Source organism: Podarcis vaucheri, assembly GCF_965113315.1.
Source record: "Podarcis vaucheri genome assembly, chromosome: 9".
Lineage (NCBI taxonomy): Eukaryota > Metazoa > Chordata > Lepidosauria > Squamata > Lacertidae > Podarcis > Podarcis vaucheri.
The window spans coordinates 76,942,400-76,966,209 of record NC_138767.1 but is presented as its reverse complement, the minus strand read 5'-3'; the positions used below and the strand labels follow the sequence as shown (position 1 = coordinate 76,966,209).

Genomic DNA, 23,810 nt, shown 5'->3' with positions numbered 1-23,810 from the left:
AGCCTCCTTTCAGTTCTGTGACATGAAGAACAGCTGCCTTATACCAGGTCAGGGTGTAGGCCCATCTAGTTTAGCACAGCCTGCTCCAACTGGCAGCAGCTCTCCAGAGTTTCAGATGGGGAGTGCTTTCCCAGTTCCACCTGGAGATGTCAGAAATGGAACTTGAGAGGCTAGCGGCGGTTCTCAACCTGTGGGTCCCCAGATGTTGTTGGACTACAGCTCCCATCATCCCTAGCTAGCAAGGCCAGAGCTCAGGGATGATGGGAGTTGTAGTCCAACAACATCTGGGGACCCACAGGTTGAGAACCCCTGGTAATGCTTTCCCACTGAGCTACAGTTATTTCAAGGTGCCAAAGAGATCTTCGTGGTGATCCTAGCAGCAGAACAGATCTTCTCTGGGTGCCCCACCTTTATTCGGTGATGACATCCTTCATTTGGAACACCATCACCTGGCAGGTTCAAAAGCAAAACCAGACCTACCATTAGGGAGAACAAGGTGGTGCTGGGAGTGGGGGTTAGGCCCCTGGCCATTCCTCATGAGATGTACCTCCCCCCCCCCCCGCCCCCTGGGAAAAACTAGGCTTTATTTCACTTGAGTCCAAGACCCAGTTTGGCACACCCATTTACACCCATTTGTGTGTGCACACGCGTGCGCACACACACACAAGGGCTGGGAGCCTCAATGGCATGCCTCTGGAGGCTTCACCCAGGGCAAAAAAACAAGCTAGGCCCCCCCCATAGCTTCGGCACTTGCCTGCCTGGCCTCCCAGTTGTCTATCCACCCCCAACTGGCAAACTAGCTGCCTGGGCTCCCACACCCACTTGCTTCCTCAGCTCCTGGCACCCAGCACCCCCTGGCCAGCCCCAGAGGCACCATTTGCCCAGGGAGCTTGTAGCCAGGGCTGCTGCAACAAACAGACGCACAAGCCTTTGAGAGGCAGAGACACAAGAGGGCATCAGAGGAAGGAGGCGAGAAAGGACAGAGGCCTGCGGCACCCCTGACCACCATTCAAGGCACCCCAGGGTGCCATGGCACACTGGTTGAAAACCACTGCAGTAGTGTTATGAGTTTATGTGGGGAGGGATCAGTCTGGATGACACCTTCTGCACTTTCCAAAAGTGCAGTTGTAGGAACTAGGACAGTGGTGTCCAAACTTTTTTCAAAGAGGGCCAGATTTGATGAAGTGAAGAGCTGTGAGGGCCAACCAAAGTAGTTGTTGAGCTTTTTTTAGGGTTGAAGCTGCTGAGCTTTTTTTTTAGGATTTTACCCCAGGAAATAAACTGCCACAGGGGCTGGATTAAACTGACCGGAGGGCTGGATTAGGCCCCTGAAATGGACTTTGGGCATGCCTGATCCAGTTCATTTGTTAATGGAATGACGATTTGCTAGCTACTTAAGTACTGTGATTTAGAAGTCCAAAGAGGTTGCCATAGGAAAAAAGTGATGGGCCCACCTCTCTCACCTGGTAGGTAGAAGAACAATGGGCTGAGCTGAGTGAAGAGTGAGCTGGAAGTTCAGTGCTGGAGGGAGAGAAACATTGATTGCTCTGTGCTTGCCACCCCACCGCCCAAAACAGAATGGGGAAGTAAACTGTGTCGGGGTGTTAACACTGTGAGCACCTCCAGCCTCTGCTCCCTCTGTGTGTACATGTGTATCCATATACAGTGGGATCTCAGGTTACATACGCTTCAGGTTACAGACTCCGCTAACCCAGAAATAGTACCTCGGGTTAAGAACTTTGCTTCAGGATGGGAACAGAAATCGTGCTCCGGCGGCGCGGTGGGAGCAGGAGGCCCCATTAGCTAAAGTGGTGTCTCAGGTTAAGAACAGTTTCAGGTTAAGAACAGGGCTCCAGAACGAATTAAGTACTTAACCTGAGGTACCACTGTATTCTAAAGACCCCACAGTCTCTGCTGGCCTTCATTCCAAGGAAACCAAGTACTTGAAGCCCCTCACTGCTGGGAAATTGAGGTATCTCGCAATATGTACAGCTTATGACACTCCTATGCACAGCTTAAATGCATGTTTGTATTACATACACACCTGCACACACACTCTGTGCTTCTTTTGCATGCATTTAAGCTACACATGGGATGCAGGTGGCGCTGTGGGTTAAACCACAGAGCCTAGGACTTGCCAATCAGAAGGTTGCCAATCAGAAGGTTGGCAGTTCGAATCCCTGTGACAGGGTGAGCTCCTGTTGCTCGGTCCCTGCTCCTGCCAATCTAGCAGTTCAAAAGCACGTCAAAGTGCAAGTAGATAAATAGGTACCGCTCTGGCGGGAAGGTAAATGGCATTTCCGTGCGCTGCTCTGGTTCGCCAGAAGCGGCTTAGTCCTGCTTGCCACATGACCCAGAAGCTGTACGCCGGCTCCCTCGGCCAATAAAGCGAGATGAGCGCCGCAACCCCAGAGTCGGCCACGACTGGACCTAATGGTCAGGGGTCCCTTTACCTTACAGGTTTGTCGCAGGTGACCTCTTGCCTTTGGTTCCCCTCTTTCCCATTTCCCCCTTTAAGCTCATCACTTTCTCTCTGTGTAGCTTATCTATCAGCTGAGCATAAACCCTTCTTGCAACTAACGAAGCGGGTTGTACTCTGTGCCAGTTACTTCCACAACAAACCTGTCTTTGCCACGAGATACGTTGTGGTTTTCTTGCAACAGACTAACACAGAGCTACCCACTCTGGAAGATGCGCGAGGTTCGTCACACCAGTCAACAGCTTTAATCTTTTTTTACGAAGGCAAAGAAGGCGGTGCTGGAGCGCGAGAGGGAGGGCGGAGTGGGCGAGCAAAGCCAAACTGCCATACCGTCGGAGGCGAGGGCAGATGAGCGTGAGGGTCCCTGGAAAGAGAGCTACTGCCCACCGCAAGGGGGCGCCCCCTCCTCGCGGCCACAGGCCTCCGTCAGCCACAGGCGCGCGCAGACGCTCCGAAGCAGCAGTCGCTGTCCGCGCTCCGTGGTGCTGAACGCAAAAGCCTCGCGGTGGTCCGAAGGAAGGGAGCGGATTCATTCGGCACTGCTGGGAGCTTTCGAAACTGTCCGCCTCCCACCGGTGCTGAAGCCCAGCGGAATCCCGGACCATTCCTTCTGTAGCAGAACCAGATCTCCCAATGAGCAACGGGGATCCCCAACAGGAGACGATGCTGATTTAGATCAAACCTGGTCGCTGGGCTTTGACAAGCCGGCCAAGCTCAAGTCCCCATCGTTATCCCATCTTTTCTTCTTTCCTTGATCCTAACTCTTCCTCCAGCAACTTCCTCCCCTCCTCAACACAGCTAGTCATGGCTTTCATGGTGAAGTCCATGGTTGGTGGGCAACTGAAGAACCTCACCGGCGGACTGGGGGGAGAAGAGAAAGGAGAAGGGGAGAAGTCCCCGGCTGAAGCCCAGGGGATGACGAAGGAAGAATACGAAGAGTACCAGAAGCAGCTAGTGGAAGAAAAGTAAGTATCGGGTGATGAAGGGCTCCTTTTTGTGTCTGTCCAGTTATATTGCAACCAAGAGCCTTGGCACAAGCGTTCCTGGAGAAGAGTCCACTTCATGAGAGCCATGGCTATCCCTTTGGAGAATATCACATGACTCTTTCTGTATGTAACTTTTAGAAACCTTCGCCGTACGTGTCTTTTATGGTCTTAATTTGCATGGTAGATTAGCAGGAGAGGCGATGGAGAAAGAAACTGCCTGATAACCCCCTTTAAGGAAATTCCTGAGCAAAATCAAGATCAGACCAGGGAAATGTGAGTGATTTGATTGCAGCTCATGACATATTATGCATTTCAATGTAGAGCCTAGCCAGAAGACTCAAGGCAAGCAAGTCTGAGATGAAGGGGATTCTGAGCTTTGCCTCATCTCAGACTCATCCCACCACCAACCCTGTTGAGGTAAATGACTATTATTCCCAGGTCTAGAATCAGGGTCTCAGAATCACGAGACGTCTGGGCTGCTGTGAGCAAGTTCGGTGAATCAACATCTGAAGAACAATACAAGTGTGGGTCTAAATCTAAGCTTATTCACTGATCGCACCAGTTTATATCTTTAAGGAAGGAGAGAAATGGGCTAAAGGGAATCTAGGAAGAGCATGCAAGTTCACACAGAGAGATGATAAAGATCCCTCCACCAACATCCAATACTATACACACAGTAAAATTTATTTCCCAAGAAATTGCTTTTGTATTGTCCTGGGATTGTACCTTGAGCATCAAACAGTGGTGTACAAAAGAGGACATTTGAAAACCTCATGCTGGCTCCACTGGATTGATTCTAGCAGGATGTTAAAAAGTCCACGCCTACAATAAAAATAGGGCAATTTTAAAAATAAATTTAAAATAGCACTAAGCAGTGTCTGTGCAAAAATAAATCCCTTGCTCTAAGCAGTTTTTATGCAAAGTTCAGACCCAAATCCTCCCCTTTTTAGATGTCGACATATGAATCTGAGCTACAGAAGGCGCCCTGTGGAAGCTGATCTTTCCATTTAAGCCCAAACTGGGTTAAAGAGATCCTCTGCCTTAGTTCCTCCCAAATAAGTGGTGAAGGGAAAGAGGAAGTGAACCCAGGACTTTACATTTGTTGTGGAAGGCGGGGAATGTTAGTAATGCATTTTAATGAACCCCTAATCTTTTAATCCGCTTTTGCCTTCAAGAGATGGGATTGTTTTCTCAGGAAAAACTACATCTCACTATAGCTCCCTGCCTCCCCCCACCCCCGGAAGTTGGAGTTTAGATTATTCACCATTTCCGATTTTGAAAAGGGGAGGGGTATTCAAGGCTGCATTTACACACATTTTTTAAATGCCGTTTTGCTCCCGCAGCAACCGTTTGCTTCCTGTAGTAGTTTGCATGCATAATTTCACTGTGCTTCACCTGTCCCTCCCACCCGCAGTTTGCTTCCAAGCCTTGTGCTGAGCAGTTTTCCCTGCTGTCCATTTAATGCATCAAGTGGCATTCCAGAAAATTCTGAAGTGCAAGAAGTGATTGTGGCAGCCCCTGTAGTCACTCCACCCCTGAGGATTTTTTTACAAACGCACAGGCAGCTGTATTGATTCATATATGCACATATGTCCTTACACCTTCCAAAGAGCAGCAGTGCAGAAATAGCACTATACCCAGTTTGTTATAGTCTGCCAGCAGTCACAGGATAAATTCGACTGGTAAACACAATGAGCTTTAATAAAAGATTTCCTTCCAGTTCAAACATAACCTTTAGCATTTTATTATAAATGAAAAGAAATCTTGCAAAGAAGTATTGCCATTTAAATTGCTTGTGTCTAGTAGGAACTCCAAGGAGGAAAAGGAAAGAAGTATCCAGACTCCTCAATTACTTTCTTCCTTCTCTTCCTTCTGCCTTGCTAATCTGCCACAAACAAATTTGAAAGTCTCAGTATCACCTCATTCGCTTGCCAGAGCAAAACAAAAACCATTAATTACCCCGCTGTGCCCTTGTCTACCTCACTACAATCCTCTTTGCAAAGAGGACAAAGTAGCCTACTTTTTAAAAAAAGAAAAGAAAAAGAAACATTCTATGCTGCAATTTATGTTCTGGGGAACAGATCACATCAGCACCATCACTTAGGTGGCAATCCTACACACACTTGTCTGGGTGGAAGCCCCACAGAACTGTCAAGCACAGGTCTTCTGGGGAACTTAGATCTACTCCTGGAATGCATAAAACACCTAAATCACACTGAAGACCTACCATTGCAAGGCATATTAGGGACACATTGATAGAAGCATTATGTCATTAGTGATCCAGGAAAGTTACTCTTGAATTGTTTATTTACTTATTTTTTTAAACTGCATACCACTGTATCATAAATATATATATCAGAGGAGTTTACAACAATTAGAACATAAAACCATAAAAAGTTAGAAAAGTCATTCATGAGCAAATTCCTAGTTTGTTTTTTTAATTGGCTGGGCTGGCTCAGAGATCTGGTTGCTGAAAGACATTGGAGATATTCAATTTTGATCATAATGTTTCCATATATATATATATATATCCTACTCATATGCAAAGTGAGCTCACAATCACAAAAATGATGAAACTGGTTGGAAATGGTCGTTTTTAGCTGAGGAACAAATGAGGTGTCAAAAAGAGCAATAATAATTCTTCTTTTCCTCCATGCTTTGTTCATATAGTCCATTTAACTTAAGGCTTAGAACCTGTGGCCCAGCAGATGTTGCTGGACTCCAACTCCCATCAACCCCAGACAGTATGGACCATGGTTTGAGGATGATGAAAGTGATAACCAGGCAACATCGGGGGAGGGGCGCAAGTTCCCCAGCCCAATACAACAGAGTCAGCTTCTGTTTTGCTCAGTATCACTTGATCTCCCCATCATGAAGACCAATACTGTCTCCACTGACTCCCAGAAGCTGTACCAAAATCAGCCAGTAGTACTAGATATTTCCAGAGCTGCAAATGAACTTAGCCAAAGCACTTGGTGAGAGGAAATGTATTCAGTCATCCCATTGGTTTTAGTGGAAGTAAAACTCTCCTGAGAACTGTGCTGCTGTGAGTCACGCACAAGACCTGCAAGACACCTTTGCACACCTGGGCACCAGCTGGTTGTCAGGCACTCAGGAAGGGTTGCACAAGGGGGTTTTGTCCAGGCCCCACCCTCATCTGCCCCACACCTGCCATCATATATGACATCAGGTGTAGGGCAGGTGGGCATGGCTTGATGGAAATGGCCTCACTGGCCAAATGGGGAAACCTGCCTTAGAAGTTAGCAAACAAGAGTCTACGTGTGGCCAATGTTAAGCTTCTCCATCCTTATCCAACTACACAACCCTCCTGTCCATGTTACTGTGGTCATAGAAGGGAGATAAGGAGGAGGTGAATGGCTGTTTATGGCTATAAGTCATTATGGCCATATTATTTGTGCCAATGTCTTGCTTGTGGGCTTCCCATAGGCATCTGGTTGGCCACTGTGGAAGCAGAACTTTTGACATCACGGGCATTCGATCTTATCCAGCCTCAGGGCTCTTATGTTCTTAGATATTATGGGCTGGCTTTGATTCATTCGGGGATGGGAATACCTGGGGTGAAAGAACTCTCACAGCTATCCTACACTCCAGTCATTTGGTTAAATGAGCACCCTGAAACCATAACCCAGGATTTATTAATATTAATTTCTTCCAATCTGAATTAATTCCATACCACATAGCTTGTTATTCTCCATCATGGTTTTCTAAAAATGATAAAAATGGGGATTTTTCTCCCCACACCTCCAGCATGTCCCAGTATGGACATCCCAGTGTGCATTAGCCATTGTAGGTGTAAAACCCTGAGGTGGTCAGTGTTCTGGATTGTATAATGTTGAGGCTGAGATTTAGTGTTGTGTGGATGGCGCTTAACAACTACGACTTACACAGGAACATGAGAAGAAGTCTTACAGTGAATTAGACCCCTGGTCCATCTGGCTTAATACTGCCCACAATGACCGGTAGTGGCTTACCAGGGTTCCAGGCAGCGAGTCTCCCTGTCCTAACTGGAGGTGCCACAAAGACCCAAACCTGGGATCTTTTGCATGCAGGGCAGATGATCTGCCACTGAGCTATGGCCCTTTCTGTTGGGGATGAATACATAAAATAATAGAATGAATTGTTTTACATGCAAGGCTGTGTAAAAAAACAACAACAACTCTCTTTCTCTTTGTGTGTGTGATGTGCATGTTATCTGCAGCATTACTGAGTATGAGTGGAGAAAGGGCACTGGCAATTATTCCAAGTTAATTAGGCAAGATTAAACAGTGTGTGATCTTGTGGATGCACTCTGACTAGCATCATATCAGCTGTGTGGAATGCTTAGGTTTGGAGCAGAGATTAATGGCCTGTACCGGGAAACTTCTCAGTCTTCCTCTGCCCTAGTGACCAAGACATTTGCTCGCCATGCCAAGTGGGGCACACACACTGCAGCTAATCGACAACATCTTCTCCCAATGTTGTTTGCAGAATGGAGCGGGATGCCCAGTTTGCACAGCGCAAAGCAGAACGAGCCACCCTGCGGACCCACTTTCGGGATAAATACAGGCTTCCTAAGGTAAGCCATCAGGCCTTTGCTGCAGGAGGAGGATGAAGGGAACCTGGGCAGATTTCCACAGGGATATTGCTGGTTGTATTAGGGTTGAGCAACAGCCAGATACCAGAGGAGGTGGAGGAAGAAATAACCAGAACCTTTGATGCCAGGGTGGGGAAACCATGACTGCCCAGATGGTGCTGAAACTTCAACTTCCATTGCCTCCAGCCTGCTTGACCAATGGGCAAGGGTGATGGGGACTGGAGCCCAGCAATATCTTGAGGGTCACAGCTTCTTTGTTCTTTCCTGTAGGGCAGGGGTGGGGAAGTTGTGGCTCTCCAGATGTTGCTACAGCTCCCATTATCAATGACCATTGGCTCTACTATCCAGGACAGTCCAACAACATCTGGAGGGGCTCTTCCCCGCCCATACTGTTGATGGAGGCAGAGCATTAGGACTGAAGAGAAGGGTGGAAGTCAATATGTTGACCTTACGAGTCACGAGCCACCATGCACAGAGTGGCTGGTGCTGATAAAATGCCAGAGACATCCTGCGCTTGGAAATGGCTAATGGGAGAACGTGGCCCTCTTTTTAAGTTCACTCCAAAATGAGGCTGGAACCAGTCAGCAGTTCCTTGTTGAGGACGCAGAGTAGATCAGCAGGTGAGTCCAGGCTCCATCCCTGACATCTTCCATTAAAAAGATCAAGGTTCAAGTGACGGAAAAGCCCCTTCTAAGCCTAAGACTTTTTAGAGCTGCTGTATGATGGTTCTAGGTAAGATGGGCAAGTCACCTGGCCTGGTTTAAGGGCAGCTGTCCCATGTTTCTTCTTTGGCACAGAACTACATGAGCCATCTGAATATGAAACTGAAGTTGACACATCTCTGGATCTAGGGTCAAGGTCTGGGCCACTCCAAATTGTGGGTGATAGTCAACTAAGTTTTACACAGAGTAGAACTATTGAAATGAATGAGCATGACTAAGGCAGACCTTCCATACCTTTGTCTCCAGCCCAAAGCTTATTTCTTGTGCAATGCATTTCAGATAAAACTTCTCTGGACCGACACTTCAGAGTAGTAGCAGCCCTTCCGATCCCAGGGTGGGTTACGGCCTTGGCCCAGTAGACCTGAAGGTGTGTCTCCACCCCCATTGTTCAGCCCGAACACTGAGGTCCAGCTCCGAGGGCCTTCTGGCGGTTTCCTCACTGTGAGAAGTAAGGTTACAGGGAACCAGGCAGAGGGCCTTTTCGGTGGTGGTGCCAGCTCTGTGGAACACCCTGCCACCAGATGTCTATTTCCTTGACAACAACTATGTGATTTTTAGAAGACATCTGAAGGCAGCCCTGTTTAGGGAAGTTTTTAATGTTTGATCTTTTATTGTGTTTATAATATCCTGTTGGAAGCCGCTCAGAGTGGCTGAGGAGGCCCGGCCAGATGGGTGGGGTATAAGTAATAAACTGTTGTTGCTGTTGTTGTTGCAATTTAAAATTCAGAATTAAAAGCAAATTACAGTCACAGGACTAGGATAGATCCTGAAAACACACCTGTCCCAGACAGTGACCTTCTGAGGGCAGTGGAATTACCAAAAAGGCCACCTCTGCCAGGCTTGACCCTCAAGAAAGTCTGTTGAAAAGGAGGCAGCCTGGGTCATTTAGGGCTTTAAGCGCTTGGCTGAGCATGGAAATAAACTTACCGTATTTTTTGCACCATAACACTCACTTTTTTCCTCCTAGAAAGTAAGGGGAAATGTCTGTGCGTGTTATGGAGTGAATGCCTGCGGATGGTGGGAGGGATCTGCTGCAGTCGTGAGCAGAGGATCCATGGTTCCCCTTCCTTCCCTCCTCCGTGGTTACAAAGCATGGATCCACATGGATCCTCAGGATTTTTGCATTGGGCCACTCCAAACTCATTGTCAGATCACATGTCTGTGCCCACAGCATGAACCACAAAAATCATATATCCACTATTTCGTTTAGAATATATTTTTTCTTGTTTTCCTCCTCTAAAAACTATGTGCGTGTTATGGTCTGGTGCGTGTTATAGAGCGAAAAATACGGTAAATAGGATTTGAGGTGGTCTGAAGCTGATTTGGGGATGTAGAGGTGTATAAACTCATTTAGACTTCTCCAGAAGCTATGTGTTGAGCAAGAAGGTGTTGGGAATCTGGGAACAATTTGGGCATGGACTAAAGGTACCTGATACAACAAACTTGCTAAATCTAAGCTGGACTGGATCTGGTCAGCGTCCGGATGGGAGGCCTTTTGGGCATTCCAGGTCTTGAGTTCCCTGGCAGAAGTGTGCCAGGATAGAAATGTAATAACATGAAATATAGATGATAATCAAGTTATAGGAAGTTCAGACTGCAGACTGTTGTAGTACATAATAAGATATTCTTATGGATAAAACACTTTTTTTAAAAAAAAAGGTGTTCAATTCCTCGCCATTTGTCTGCTTTCATTTCTGTGCCATGAAATAGCTCAGTGATGCTGGACTTTAAATGTATCATTACCTGCCATCGAAACAGCTGGTTTACTGGGTTAGTTGGCTGTAAGACCAGACATAATCAGGTTAATCCAACAAAATTTTGTATCAGTTAAGATCTATTGAAATGGGACTTAAAATAGGTACAACTGAATAGGTACAAGTGGGACTTAAAATAGGTACAACTGAATTCCATCCCATTGCCTTCAGTGGGACTTTGTCATGATAAAAACCTGTTGGATTGTGCCCTAAGGCCAGGACGGGGGAGGGGGGCTTTGTTCAGCCCGGGGGCTGCATCCCTTTCTGGGCAATTTTCTGGGGGCCACATTCCAGTGGTGGGCAGGACCAGAGGCAAAAGTAGGTGGAACAATGAATGTGAATTTTGCCACTGTATTAGTTTTTGCACACACTCTCACAATCCTGTACAGATGGGTCCTTCATCCACTCATCCAGGGAATCAAAAGGCATCATCAGAGTTCAAAGACACATTCTAGTTAGGCAATACAGCAATGAAGGAGGGTGCATAGCAGAGCCAGTACAGATAGTTGCTGCGAGGGGGGGTTGGTGGGGGGGTAGGGAAATCTCCAGAGCCAGACAGAGAATATTGAAAGGCTCCATTATTATTATATTTAAATTGCATTTTTTATAAAACATTTATTCATAGTTTTAATGAGATATATGTTTTTTCTTCTTATTTTTAATACTTATTTCTGATCTTAGAAATCTAATAGTGTGATGATACATATGACCTATATGCATATATTCTGCCAATCTACCATCGTGGAGGCCTAGGTAGGAGTAGACCATCCAGACTCAGATCTGCCCAGTTCCATATCTTAGATCCAGGAATGACATCATCCCAATTCTAAAGGTCTTGCTTGTAAAAATGTCTAGACAGATGATCATTTCGGTTTAAGCTGGTTTAGTCCAGTTAGCTTCCATCAGGCTTAAAGCTACAAGTTCATTTGGGGCCTGTGTGTGTGTGTGTGTTTTGCATGGTTGTATATTTTTAAATACTTGAGCAACTTCAGAATAGAAAGAGAGCTGAAAACAATCTTTAAAGATGATGATGATAATAATAATAATAATAATAATAATAATAATAATAATAATAATACAGATTTTGTAGTAAAGCATGGAAATATTCATTCTGGAATCTTTCCATAAATGTTACAATAGCTGCTCTAATGTTGAGATTGTAATCTAATATTCTTGTTTTTCTAAACATCAGACAAAAGTGGAACTCTATCAAGAGGGTTAGAGCATGCCCATCTCCAGCACTCTGAAAAAATCCCACATGGTCATGGGCTGCCTAGGTGTTGTTCCCCTGATTATCTTTTTCATGGGTCTCTTACTAGCCTCTAGCCACCTGGTTATCTTTGCTCTTTCAGGCAGTGAAAGATGGGCAAAGATAACTCTGACGCTCTCAGGTGGTCGGTGTCCAGGGGCATCATAGTTGTTTGTCGATATGATCCTTCAAAGAAAAGGGCCACTTCTAGCGCACCAAAATCATTCTGGTTTGCTGCATTGACATCTCAAGCAACCGGTGCTGTGAGAAGCAGAGCAGAATGAGAGCATTCTGGCCTTCAGACACATGGCATGTGCCAGTGCTGAAGGAGTTAATGTTAAAGCTAGAAAGAACTGTTTGGTTGTTCACTGAAATTTTAGCTTTTAAAAAATAATTATTTGCTTTACAGCATAGCGATATTGGTTGCACAAAAATTGAGAATTGCATCTTTCTTTTTAAGTGCTATTGCTAAGTTTTCTAAGTTATCTTCATTGCTCTCTGTGTTACCCATATGGTCTCCAATGAAGTAATCTAGCATACTGTTCAATATCTTTTATATCAATTATTAAAATGCTCTTGACTGTCATTATAATTCTCTCTTTCTTTTTACAGATGAGAGGACACCAAATGATTCTGGTTTTCCCAATGAGTTTGTGGTTGAGAATTTATTTGTTACATTTTTTTATCCCAACTCTCCTCCATGCACAGATCTTCTCCCCTCTCCATTTAATCATCACAACAGCCTTATGTGGTGATGGTGACTGGCCCAAGGCCATCTTCATAGCTGAGTGGGAATTGAACTTGAGTTTCACTGATCTAACTCCAACCTAGCCACCAAACACACTGGCATCTGTTCAACCAACCAACCAGCCAGCCAGCCATTCCCCCCCCCCCCTCTCTCTCTCTCACACACACACACACACACTGCCTTCCTCCTATGTTTTGGTCCATGGCTGATTCCCATCACCAACCATAAATCTTCCAACACAATTGCCCAATGCCACTCTACTTCAATCTGTCCCAGGCTCCTCCAACACATCAGCGTCTTGTTCCACTTCATCAAAGCCCGTTTTCATGCTCTTAACTTCCAGAGTGTGATCATCACATCCATTTATGTTCTGATGGAGTCAGTCAGGCATGAGAGATTAAAACAGGACTGAATGGAAACATCTTTTCTCCAACTCCAGCATCATTCAGATCTTCCCACTCTTAAGGCCACCTGTCATGGCCGCCAGCTCCAGGACACAGCAGTTGCTTCCCCAACCCCCAGGGAGAATGGGGTCAATTTACCCTGTTCTTCCTTCCCACTCTCTGTGCTTCAACCTCTTGAGGGCACCAAGGCTTGCTGGGCTTTAAATACCTGCCAGCAAACCTGGCAGTGCTCACCTTCTTGTCCTGCCTTTCCCATGTCTTCCTGTGTGGAGGTGAGCCAGGAGATACGTTCACACCCCCATTGCTACCTGCTGCTGGCTTTGCAGTTTCGTCCCACTGTCACCATAGCAACAGAAAACGCAGTTGCTATTTCCCTCAGCAACTTGGCATTGAGTGGCCATTGCATTGGACCTCCGGTGTGGCTGGGCTCGGGCCCGAGACCATTATGGACTATTATGACCCCTGAGCCTAATCTCTCCCTCTCTTCTCTAATCACCACCATCCCCTTTAGAACGAAACAGATGACAACCAGATCCAGCTGGTCGGGGGTGACGTGGAGCTCCCCAAAGAGCTGGCCAAGATGATTGAGCAAGACAACGAAGAGGAGGAGGAAAAGGACTCTGTTATCGGACAGCTGACCAGCATCCAGAACCTGGACCTGGATTCCCTGAAGGGCAAGGCCCAGGCCACGCTGGACGACCTCAAGCAGTCCGCCGAGAAGTGTGCCGTCATGTGACCCAGCTGTTGCTCATCAGCCGAATAAACCCCTCCCCTTCCCAAGTTGTAAAGTGTGTCCCATTGTGGGGTGGGCTGTGGGCACAAAAGGGGAGTGCAAGGGTGCGGGTGGTTTATTAAAATTATCCAGCAGGCTCCTGTCAAGTTTGTCTTCCCCACCTAGGTGTGTGTGGGCTGGATACCCTTTTTCTAAACCACCGTCTCTTCCCTGTGAAAGATGTCTCAGTCCTTCCTGCCCCATAAGTGAATGTGAGGTGTGTCTGGAAGTCTCAGGTTCTAGAACAAGACTCTCCTCATCCTCCTCCCCACACAGCAGGGTGATGCCCATGTGCTGCCCCCCCTCTCTCCCCCCCCATCTTTCCCCAGGGCTGACACAAGCCCTTTCAGCAGAGCAGGAAGAGAGCCATTTGCCGTTTCAGGACTACGGGCCTGAATGTGGGCAAACTGCCCCCACAAAACCCTCTACCTTACGTAGAAGAACCATTTTTTGGCCTTCGCTCAAGTTCAAATGAAGATGTGAAGCAAGGGCTTGGCTGCAGGTGGATGTTTCCGTTCCTTTCGGCTTCAAGGAACAGAACTTGTCACCAATCAAAATGACGCCCTTGCCTCCTTTGTGTCTTCCAGGGACAAGGCATGGAGGGGTAGACCCTCCTTCCCATCCCTTCCTCCGACACGAAACCATAGCAATACGGATCCAACAATGACAATACTTTGCACTTAACAGCACCACAGATGCTTTGCAAACGAAAGCAGAGTTGTGCCCCCATTTTACAGGTGGGGAAAACTGAGGCCCCAGTGTAGCCCAGTTCTTTGCCCGGGCCGTACAGTGTGACAAGTATGGAAGCTAAACTGGTTGGTGCTCAATCCACTGAAGGAAATGGCTGCCCTGTGAGTGTGACTTGTTTCAACTCCTTGTGTAGTGCTATGTTGTCGTGGGATCTCTCACCGTCCTTGCCTCCAACAAGAGGAGAAGGGGGACATTCACCTCCGTGTCATGAATGTGGCAGTCAGTCTGTATGTTGTGCCGTGACAATGCAGTGCTCCTGTATGAGCCTCTACCTGCCGTGACACCCTCTTCCCGTGGTACTGTTGAAAACTGGTGGAATAAATGACAAGAGTTCTCTATGCATTTCTTTGTCTTGCCATTTTGTACGCAAAAGATTGGATGGCCTGCCATGGCTCCCCAATTCTGCATGCCAAGAATGGGGAGCCATTTACCGCTCAAGGGCCTCCTTCTCTTCTGAGCAACTGTCTGCAGGCCACATGCCGGTGGTGGGTGGGGCCAGAGGCAAAAGTGGGTGGGCCAGAAATGTGAATTTTACCTTTGTAGAGCAAGCTGTAAGGGATGCGGGTGGCGCTGTGGCTTAAACCACAGAGCCTAGGACTTGCCGATCAGAAGGTCGGCGGTTCGAACCCCTGCGACGGGGTGAGCTCCCGTTGCTCGGTCCCAGCTCCTGCCAACCTAGCAGTTCGAAAGCACATCAAAGTGCAAGTAGATAAATAGGTACCGCTCCGGCGGGAAGGTAAACGGCGTCTCCGTGCGCTGCTCTGGTTCGCCAGAAGCGGCTTAGTCATGCTGGCCACATGACCCAGAAGCTGTCTGCAGACAAACGCCGGCTCCCTCGGCCAGTAAAGCGAGATGAGCACCGCAACCCCAGAGTCGGTCACTTTACCTTTTAGAGCAAGCTGTGCCCCCTCTCAATCCTTCATCCAGACAAGGAAGAGGCACGGTCAGTGTTCAAGGACATATGTCGGCTTGGCAAAAAGGCAGGGACCCAGCCCAGCCAGCGAGTTGTGTGGCCTTGGAAGGGTCCCAAGGGCGAGACAGAGAGACCTCAAGGACCACATTTGCCCCCCCCCCCGAGCCTGAGGTTCTCCATTTATGCTGCACCTAATGCTGTTTTGTTCTCTTACAAGCCTAGACAGATGCAACCACTTCATCTACCAACTGATTCATGAAACACAAACACACACAATGACGCACCAGCCTTGAAATGTGACTAGCAGACCTGTTGCTGTGGATGGTGCTGGGTGCTTCACCAGCCAGATTGTTCCTTGAGTACGTCAAGGTAAAAGTGGCTCCAGCACTGACAAGGGCACTCCTGGAAGCTCCTCGGGACTGAGGGCAGCCAAACTTCTGAAACTGCACAGGAAGTTCAGGTGGTTGTCAAAGGTCCCAGGCTGTTGAGGTGGCAGCGGCCAAAACTGCTTGTGCTACAAAAACCACAGGGAAAATGTCTGGCATCATTAGGAGTTCTTTGGATGCCCTAGTGGGCCCAATGAAGGGAAGTGGGGAGAATGGCAGAGGCAGACCAGGAGGCCCCTCAGGCCCTTTTTGGCCTGTGGACCAGAAGTTCCCTATGCCTGGTATGCACTGTGATCTGTTGTACAAATACGTTCTCCCAAAGAGACACCTTGTCTCAGTCAAAACTGGTCCTATTAGCCTGGATCCAGTGCATATTTACTCTGAAGGAAGACACATTGCCTGCTCTGACTGGCAGCAGCTCTCCAGGGTCTCTGGCACGGAATGGTCCTTCCTAACCCTGCTTTCATGACTGGAGAGGCCTGCACCTGAACCTTCCATAAAGGAGAGCATGTGCTCCATCACTGGCAAAGCAGAGGCAGCTTCCTTATACCAAGTCAGACCACTGGTTCATTTAGCTCAGGATTGCGCATCCTGATTGCTGGTGGCGCTCTAGGTTTCCAGATTGGAGTCTCCCCTGGAGAACTTCTGCAGGCAAAGCACGAGTTTCCCCACTGAACTATGACCCTACCTCTTAGAACAGGGAAGGGGAACCTGTGCCCCCAATGTCCCAAACCAGCCAGGGCTGATGGGAGGTGTAGTCCCACAACATCTGGAGGGCTCCAGCTCCCTACTCCTTCCCTAGTAGGGCCAATGGGACTTCCATCTGGAGGAGCCATAGCTCCGTGATTTCTCTAACTCATGCTATGCATGTGGGAGGCCTCTGGCTCAGCTCCCAGCCCCAAATATTAAATGGTGCCAGATGGTTGGAAAGTCTTCTGCCTTGGACCCTGACAAGGTGCTGCCAGTTGGTGTAGACCAGGTAAGGGGAAGCTTTGGCCCTCCAGGTGTTGCTGGGCTACAGCTCCATCTGCTCTAGCCACTGGTCACGCTGGCTGGGGCTGATGAGAATTGGAGGTCAGCAACTTCTGGAGGGCCACAGGTTCCACATCCCTGGTGTAGACGGCCGTGGGCTGGGTGGGCCAATGGCCTGAGCTGAGCACAGGACAGCTTTGTGTCTTCAGTGCTGTCGAGCTGCCACTGCCCGTATTATGTGCCATCCCTTCAAGCTTTCCACAAATCAGAATAAGGACACTCTTCAAACTCCACTATTCTTGACTGGTGCCCAAGAAGAAAGCGCACTGCAGACTGTGGAAGGCTCTTCTCCATCTGCTGTCTGCAGTTCCCGTATATTCTTTGGTTGCATACCAAGGCAGCCTTTGTTCTTTTGGCTTGGGAGACGCTAGAAAAGCACCATTGTCCAACAATCTGTTATCAGAAGCTCAGAATGAGTCTCTCCAGCATGTGAAATGGCAGGCTCAGCAGCGCACAGGGCCTGTGCATTGACTTGGGTGCGCATCCAGCACCACCACTGTCCTTGATGTCTAGAACCTCTTGGGTCCATAGGGCTCATGTTTGCCCCTGTGAAGCCACTATGTCATCACAGGACGGGGTGCTGTGAGGTCTGGTCCCATCCAACATGCCTCCCCGATTTCAGTTCAGGGCAGGGATGGCAACCCTCTTCCCTGCCCAAGGGCCACATTCCCTCACAGGCAACCTTTGGGGATGCAAATGCAAATGGTGCACATGGCCAGAGCAACAGATGCAGCCCTTCTCTTTGGCCCTTAGCAGGCTGCACTGTAGCCACAGAAAAGCCAGAGACCTGTACATACATGCCCACACTCCTCCACCCAGAAAAGCGAGAGGCATGGCCACACTGCAAGGGCACCTTCCAGGCAGGCCAAAGCACTTGAGGAGGGTATGGAGCAGGGGTGTAGTCTAGGGACAGCCCCAGGGGCCTTATAGAGAGTCCTGGAGGGCCAGATTCAGCCCCTGGGACCTGAGCTTACCCACTCCTGACGCAGGAGGTGCGGCTAAGGGCCTCTTCTTCGCTCCGCGCAGAGAGAGGCTCGCTTTGCCATCCTCCGCCGAGTAGCTTTTTCTGGTTTAGTGCAAGCAGCGCAAAGTGGCCTTTGGGGAACTGGAGAACTGTCTGCTCTAAAAATAGCAGTGGCACCACTTCTGAACATGAATCATTCCATAAACAAGCATCAGAACAAAATCCATCTCTTTTGAGCAGGCCAGTTATCTAACTACGAGTGCCTTTTGACATCACATTTTCCAACATGGGGAACACTTTTGGGTGCACATCTCATCAAGGCACAAGAAGGCTGTGGGACCAAAGAGCCATGTCGACTTAACAGAGATGATATGTGGCTAGGGGTTGGCCACAGTCTAGTATGCGCTTTCTTGAAGAATTCTAGAAAGGTGGTTTTGTTTGTTTTTGGTTCTGCTGTTTTTAAAGATCTGCCTTGAGAGCAAACCTACTATGCCTCAGGCCAGTGTCTCCAGTGCCGATTGCACGGAAGGCTGGAGGATGGGGAAGTGCGTGCCCATAAGTGTGTTCACACGCTATTTCTGGTGCACTTCCGGGTCGGAGGAGCACCGGAAATTGCTTGTGCGCATGTTCACGGGCCTTCGCCGACCCGGATGTGCACTGGAAATAACGCTTGCGGATGTGCAAATAATGCTTGTGTATGCACAAATAATGCTTGCGCATGCACACTAGCTATTTCCGGTGCTCCTCTGACCAGGAAGTGGGAAGCCGTGCAGTGCAGCGCTGGTAAGAGTGGGCGGCGGGGGTCACCGCAGGCCGGATAAACGAGTCCCTTGGGCCTTATCCGGCCCACGGGCCTTAGTTTGGGGACCCCTGCTCTAGAGGAGGAATGAGGAATCTGTGGCCCTCCTGCTGTTATTGGGCTACAGGACCCATCACCCTTGACAATTGCCCAAGGTGGTTGAGGCTGATGGCAGCTGAAGTGCAATGACATTTGGAAGGCCACAGGGCCCCCTGCTCAGGAGGGGGTGGGGTGGGGTGGGGGGGAACCATCCCCAAAGGAGTTGGGTGCAGCAGCAGTGAGGGACCGCCAGTCTGCAGTCCTGATTAACCCCAGCGGTGACCTTAATTTGGCCCATGAGATGGTTTTCCCTGCATCATGCCCCATAAGGTATGAACTGCAACTCCCACCATCCCTAGCCATTGACCCTGCTTGCTGCGGCCAATGAGCTCTGTAGTTCTTCAGCTATGTCTGAAGTAAGGGGAAGAACAAGCAAGTGGTAGGTCCTCTGCATGGAGAATACAAATAAATGCTATTGGGTGACAGAGAGAAGGCAGAACTATTCAACACCTACTTTGTCTCTGTCTTCACCCAAAAGGAAAGGATGCCCAACCTAGTGAAAACAGAATAAATGATGCAGGGAGGGAGCTGCAGCCCAATATAGAAAAAGAGGTAGTAAGGGAACACCCAGCTGCTTTAAATGAATTCAGATCTCCAGGGCCTGATGAGCTGCACCCAAGGGTACTGAAGGAGCTTGCAGATGTAACCTCAGAGCCTCTGCCTATAATCTTTGAGAATTCTTGGAGAACAGACGGCGTCCTTGCAGACTGGAAGCAGGCAAATGTTGTCGCCTTCTTCAAAAAGTGGGAAAAAGAAGACACGGAGAATTTAGAAAATGATGCTGTGATTACCAAGACCCAGCAGGGGTTTCTCAAAAACAAGTCATGCCAATGAATCTCATTTCTTTTTTTTTTATGGAGTTACAAGCTTGGTGGACCAGGGGAATGCTGTGGACATAGTGTATCTTGTTTTCAATAAGGCTTTTTACAAAGGCCCCCATGGCATTCTTGTGAGGAAGCTGGTAAAATGTGGGCTGGAAGAGCTAACTGGTAGGTGGATTTGTAGCTGGTTTACTGACCGAACAAAAAGAGTGTTCATTAATGGTTCCCTGTCATCCGGGAAAAAAGTGACAAGTGGAGTGCCACATGGTTCTGTCCTGGGCCCATTGCTGTTCAACATCTTTCTTTAAACGACCTGGATGAAGGAATTGAGAGAGCGTTCATCAAATTAGCAGATGACACAAAACTGGGAGGGGTAGCTGATGCCACAGAAGACAGAATCAAAATTTGAAGTGACAGTAACAGATTGGAGAACTGGGCACAAGCTAACAAAATGAATTTCAATAGGGACAAATGTAAGGTTCTGCACTTAGGCAGGAAGAACCAGATGCCCAAATATAAGATGGGCAACACCTGGCTTACTAGCAGGTGAAAAGGATCTAGGGGTCTTGGTGGACCACAGGCTGAACATGAGTCAACAGCAAAAAGGCTAATGTTATTCTAGACTGCATCAACGTAAGTCTAGTGTCCAGATCAAGGGAAGTAACAGTATCACTCTATTCTGTCTTTGCCAGGCCACACCTGGAGTACTGTGTCCAGTTCTGGGCACCACAGTTTAAGAAGGATGTTGACTAGCTGGAACATGTGCAGAGGAAGGCAGTCAAGATGATCAAGGGTCTGGAAATTGAGCCTTACGAGGAATTGTTGAATGTGCTGGGTATGTTTAGCCTGGAAGAGAGGAGACAGAGGAAATATCATAGCCATCTTCAAATATTTCAAGGCCTGTCACATGGAAGATAAAGCAAGCTTGCTTTCTCCTGCTCTGGAGGGTAGGACTCAAACCAACAGCTTCACGTTACAAGAAAGGAGAATCTGACTAAACATCAGGAAAAACTTTCTGACAGTAACATCTGTTCGACAGTGGAACGGTCTCCTCAGGAGGTTGTGGACTCTACTTCATCAGAAGTTTTTTAAGCAGAGGTTGGGTGGCCATCTGTCATGGATGCTTTAGTTGAGATTCCTGCATTTCAGGGGGTTGGACTAGATGACCCTGGGGTACCTTCTTACTGTACAATTCTATGATTCTGTAAGATGCCAAAGCTTCCTCACCCTTTCCTTGGATCATATGTGACATTAGGTGTGGGGCAGGCAAAGGCATGCCTACAAAGGCACAATCAGCAAAAAGCACTCCTTTGTGGCACCTTGAAAAGTGGGACTCACTGACAGCACAGCATGCCCCTCTGGTGCTCTCTGTTTGCTGGTGAGGTTTGGATTCAGATGTGGTCTGGTTATTACAGCACTTTATGATGGGTAAGAGGGTATATTATTTTTGTTGTTTTTTAATTTTTTTTTTAAATTAATTTTCCAATATTTACCCAATATTACCACAGTTTTGCCAATTATAAGGCTATATTATTTATGTTTAATGCTCTAGAGATCCACCTGTGTGGCTGGACATGAAAAAGCAATTTGAGCCTGTTTTTAAAACCACAAGTCTAGCACACAGAAAGCCACAGTAGCAGAGTATCATTAGACAGATTAATGAAGCTATTTAATGATTAATGATTAGGCTATTAAGCCTTCTGTAATGCTGTGTGAAGCTGCTGACCCCTTTATTTTTCAATAAAATAGACCACAGACTGCAAAGTAAGTTTAAAATGTTTTACTTACAGTTTCTAGGTCTCAGACTTGCATTTTCTTATGCAACAGCAAAAAAATAGTGTAGGTAAAAATATTCTTAGAAATATAGCAAAGCGGCCTTGGGCACAGGAGCTAAGCTGAGACATGTCCACCTCTGTTGCTTGCAGCATAAAGACAGAGAAGAACAGGAAATAGGATTTGCTTCTTCCCTTCATATAGTCACTAGCATTGTCAGCTTTGAATGCAAATCTCCCACACTTTGAAGGTATATTATGAGATTGGGGGAGGGGCATGATATCATTGGATCCATCAGCATGATATCATTGGATCCCTTCCAGGCTTGTGATCCTTTAGCCAGTAAGGGATAGACTCTCACAGAAGAGGCTGTGAAACCTGCCCAACCAGTTCTCAAGTTAAGGTCATGGCTTCAGCTGGCCATTTAAAGTGTCTTCAGCAGCATCCCAAAAAACAAGGGAGGTTGCAAGAGCAACAGCTGAGTGATGGTGCTCTCCAGGCTAAAAGGTGGGCCTCCCTCCACACAATAGCTAATTCCAGTGCCAAATGCTTCATTCATAAGGAAAGAGTGCTGCTAATAGACCTCACAGAGCCCATCCCCACTTCATTGGTGGCAATTCTTCAGAAATTTGTGGACCACTGAGCAGCCAGGATGATTGCTTTGACAGGTGGTAGGTCTTCTGAAGAAGAAGACCATGCGGCTGGGGCTGATGGGAGCTGCTCTTCGGCAAGAAGAGGAAGAGTTTGGATTTGATATCCCACTTTATCACTCCCCGAAGGAGTCTCAAAGCGGCTAACCTTCTCCTTTCCCTTCCTCCCCCACAACAAACACTCTGTGAGGTGAGTGGGGCTGAGAGACTTCAGAGAAATGTGACTGGCCCAAGGTCACCCAGCAGCTGCAGGTGGAGGAGCGGAGACACGAACCCGGTTCCCCAGATTGCAAGACTACCACTCTTAATCACTACACCACACTGGCTTGATCTATTGATGAAAGCAAGCCTATATACATGCCCCTGGAGTTTTCTTCTGCAACCACCCCAAATGAAAAATAATTATTCTTGTCTTCTTTCCAGCCTTTTTGTTTTTCCTCTACAGTTGTGTTCCCTGCACCATGGCTCTGTTTCTCTCCCTTTTCCCTTTTCACAACTAGCTCTGAAACCTCATCTCTGATGAGACCATGTGATGTTTCCCTGGTTTATTTTAGGAGCCGATATGACCTCCAGTTGTGAGAAAAGGAAACAGTGCATTTTATTCTGTCTGGAGCAATAATCTGCTACACACAGGAACGTCTATAATCTAATCTGAGCCCTTCCAGGCCAGGCAAGATGATCAGATGCTTCCTGTAGCGTGAGGATGCGTCCCTTCCTGCCCAGGCCTCCCTAATGCACAGCTTGCAGCCAGAGAGTGTGGGAGGGCAGCCACACAAAGGCTTTTGCAGTGCCCTTTTTTCTAGGGCAGGCATTGACTCACCCTGGAGATGTCAACCAACACTGCAGCTTGGAGGGCTGGATCTGAGTCCCCTCCACTCAACAGATTGGAGTGGCCTGGTTAAGATCATGCTGGTCCTTGACTCAGTGTGAGACTCACCTCTGCCACAAAAGCTTGCCAGGGCACTCATTTGCCCCCCCTGCCCTTCCCCATTCTTCCTGCTCCCTTGTCACCCAAAGCTAGCTTGAATTTAAATCTCACGCCTGTTACCAAAGATGCGGAGTTGAGTCTTGCAGAGCTTGAGGGCAGCCACTCCCTGTCTTGGTCAGACCGCACCTGGAGTACTGTGTCCAGTTCTGGGCATCACAATTTAAGGAATGATATTGACAAGCTGTGGTTACAGGCAGGTAGCCATGTTGGTCTGCCATAGTCAAAAGAAAATTAAAAAATTCCTTCCAGTAGCACCTTAAAGGTAAAGGTAAAGGGACCCCTGACCATTAGGTCGAGTCATGGCCGACTCTGGGGTTGTGGCGCTCATCTCGCTTTACTGGCCGAGGGAGCCAGCGTACAGCTTCCAGGTCATGTGGCCAGCATGACTGAGCCACTTCTGGCGAACCAGAGCAGCGCACGGAAACTCCGTTTACCTTCCTGCCGGAGTGGTACCTATTTATCTACTTGCACTTTGACATGCTTTCGAACTGCTAGGTTGGCAGGAGCAGGGGCCGAGCAACGGGAGCTCACCCCGTCGCAGGGATTCGAACTGCCAACCTTCTGATCAGCAAGTCCTAGGCTCTGTGGTTTAACCCACAGCGCCACCCACGTCCCGTGGCACCTTAGTAGCACCTTAGAGACTAAGTAAGTTTGTAATTGGTATGAGCTTTCATGTGCATGCACACTAAGCTCATACCAACTTACAAGATGGAGCGTGTGCAGAGGTAAACTCTCCTTCCTGGGAGGTTTTTAGTCAGAGGTTGGACGGCCATCTGTCCTGGATGCTCCAGTTGAGATTCCTGCATTGCAGGGGGTTGAGATAGATGACCCTCAGGGTCCCTTCCGCCTCTACAGTTCTATGGTTTTTTTGACTCAGCTGTGCACATCCCTGAGAGAGCATCTCCAGCAGTCAGTCTCTAAGGAGCC

The 23,810-nt window shown here is 47.9% G+C and overlaps 1 protein-coding gene across 1 annotated transcript; it reads left to right on the top strand.

Annotated features, from left to right (window-relative positions):
• The first annotated feature begins 2,793 nt into the window (after positions 1 to 2,793).
• On the top strand, positions 2,794 to 14,800 carry CPLX3 (complexin 3). The gene is made up of 3 exons (XM_082237497.1): positions 2,794 to 3,444; positions 7,954 to 8,041; positions 13,448 to 14,800. The coding sequence occupies exons 1-3, from the start codon at positions 3,284 to 3,286 to the stop codon at positions 13,670 to 13,672; spliced, it is 474 nt and encodes a 157-aa protein (XP_082093623.1). The 5' UTR covers positions 2,794 to 3,283; the 3' UTR covers positions 13,673 to 14,800.
• Positions 14,801 to 23,810: the final 9,010 nt, after the last annotated feature.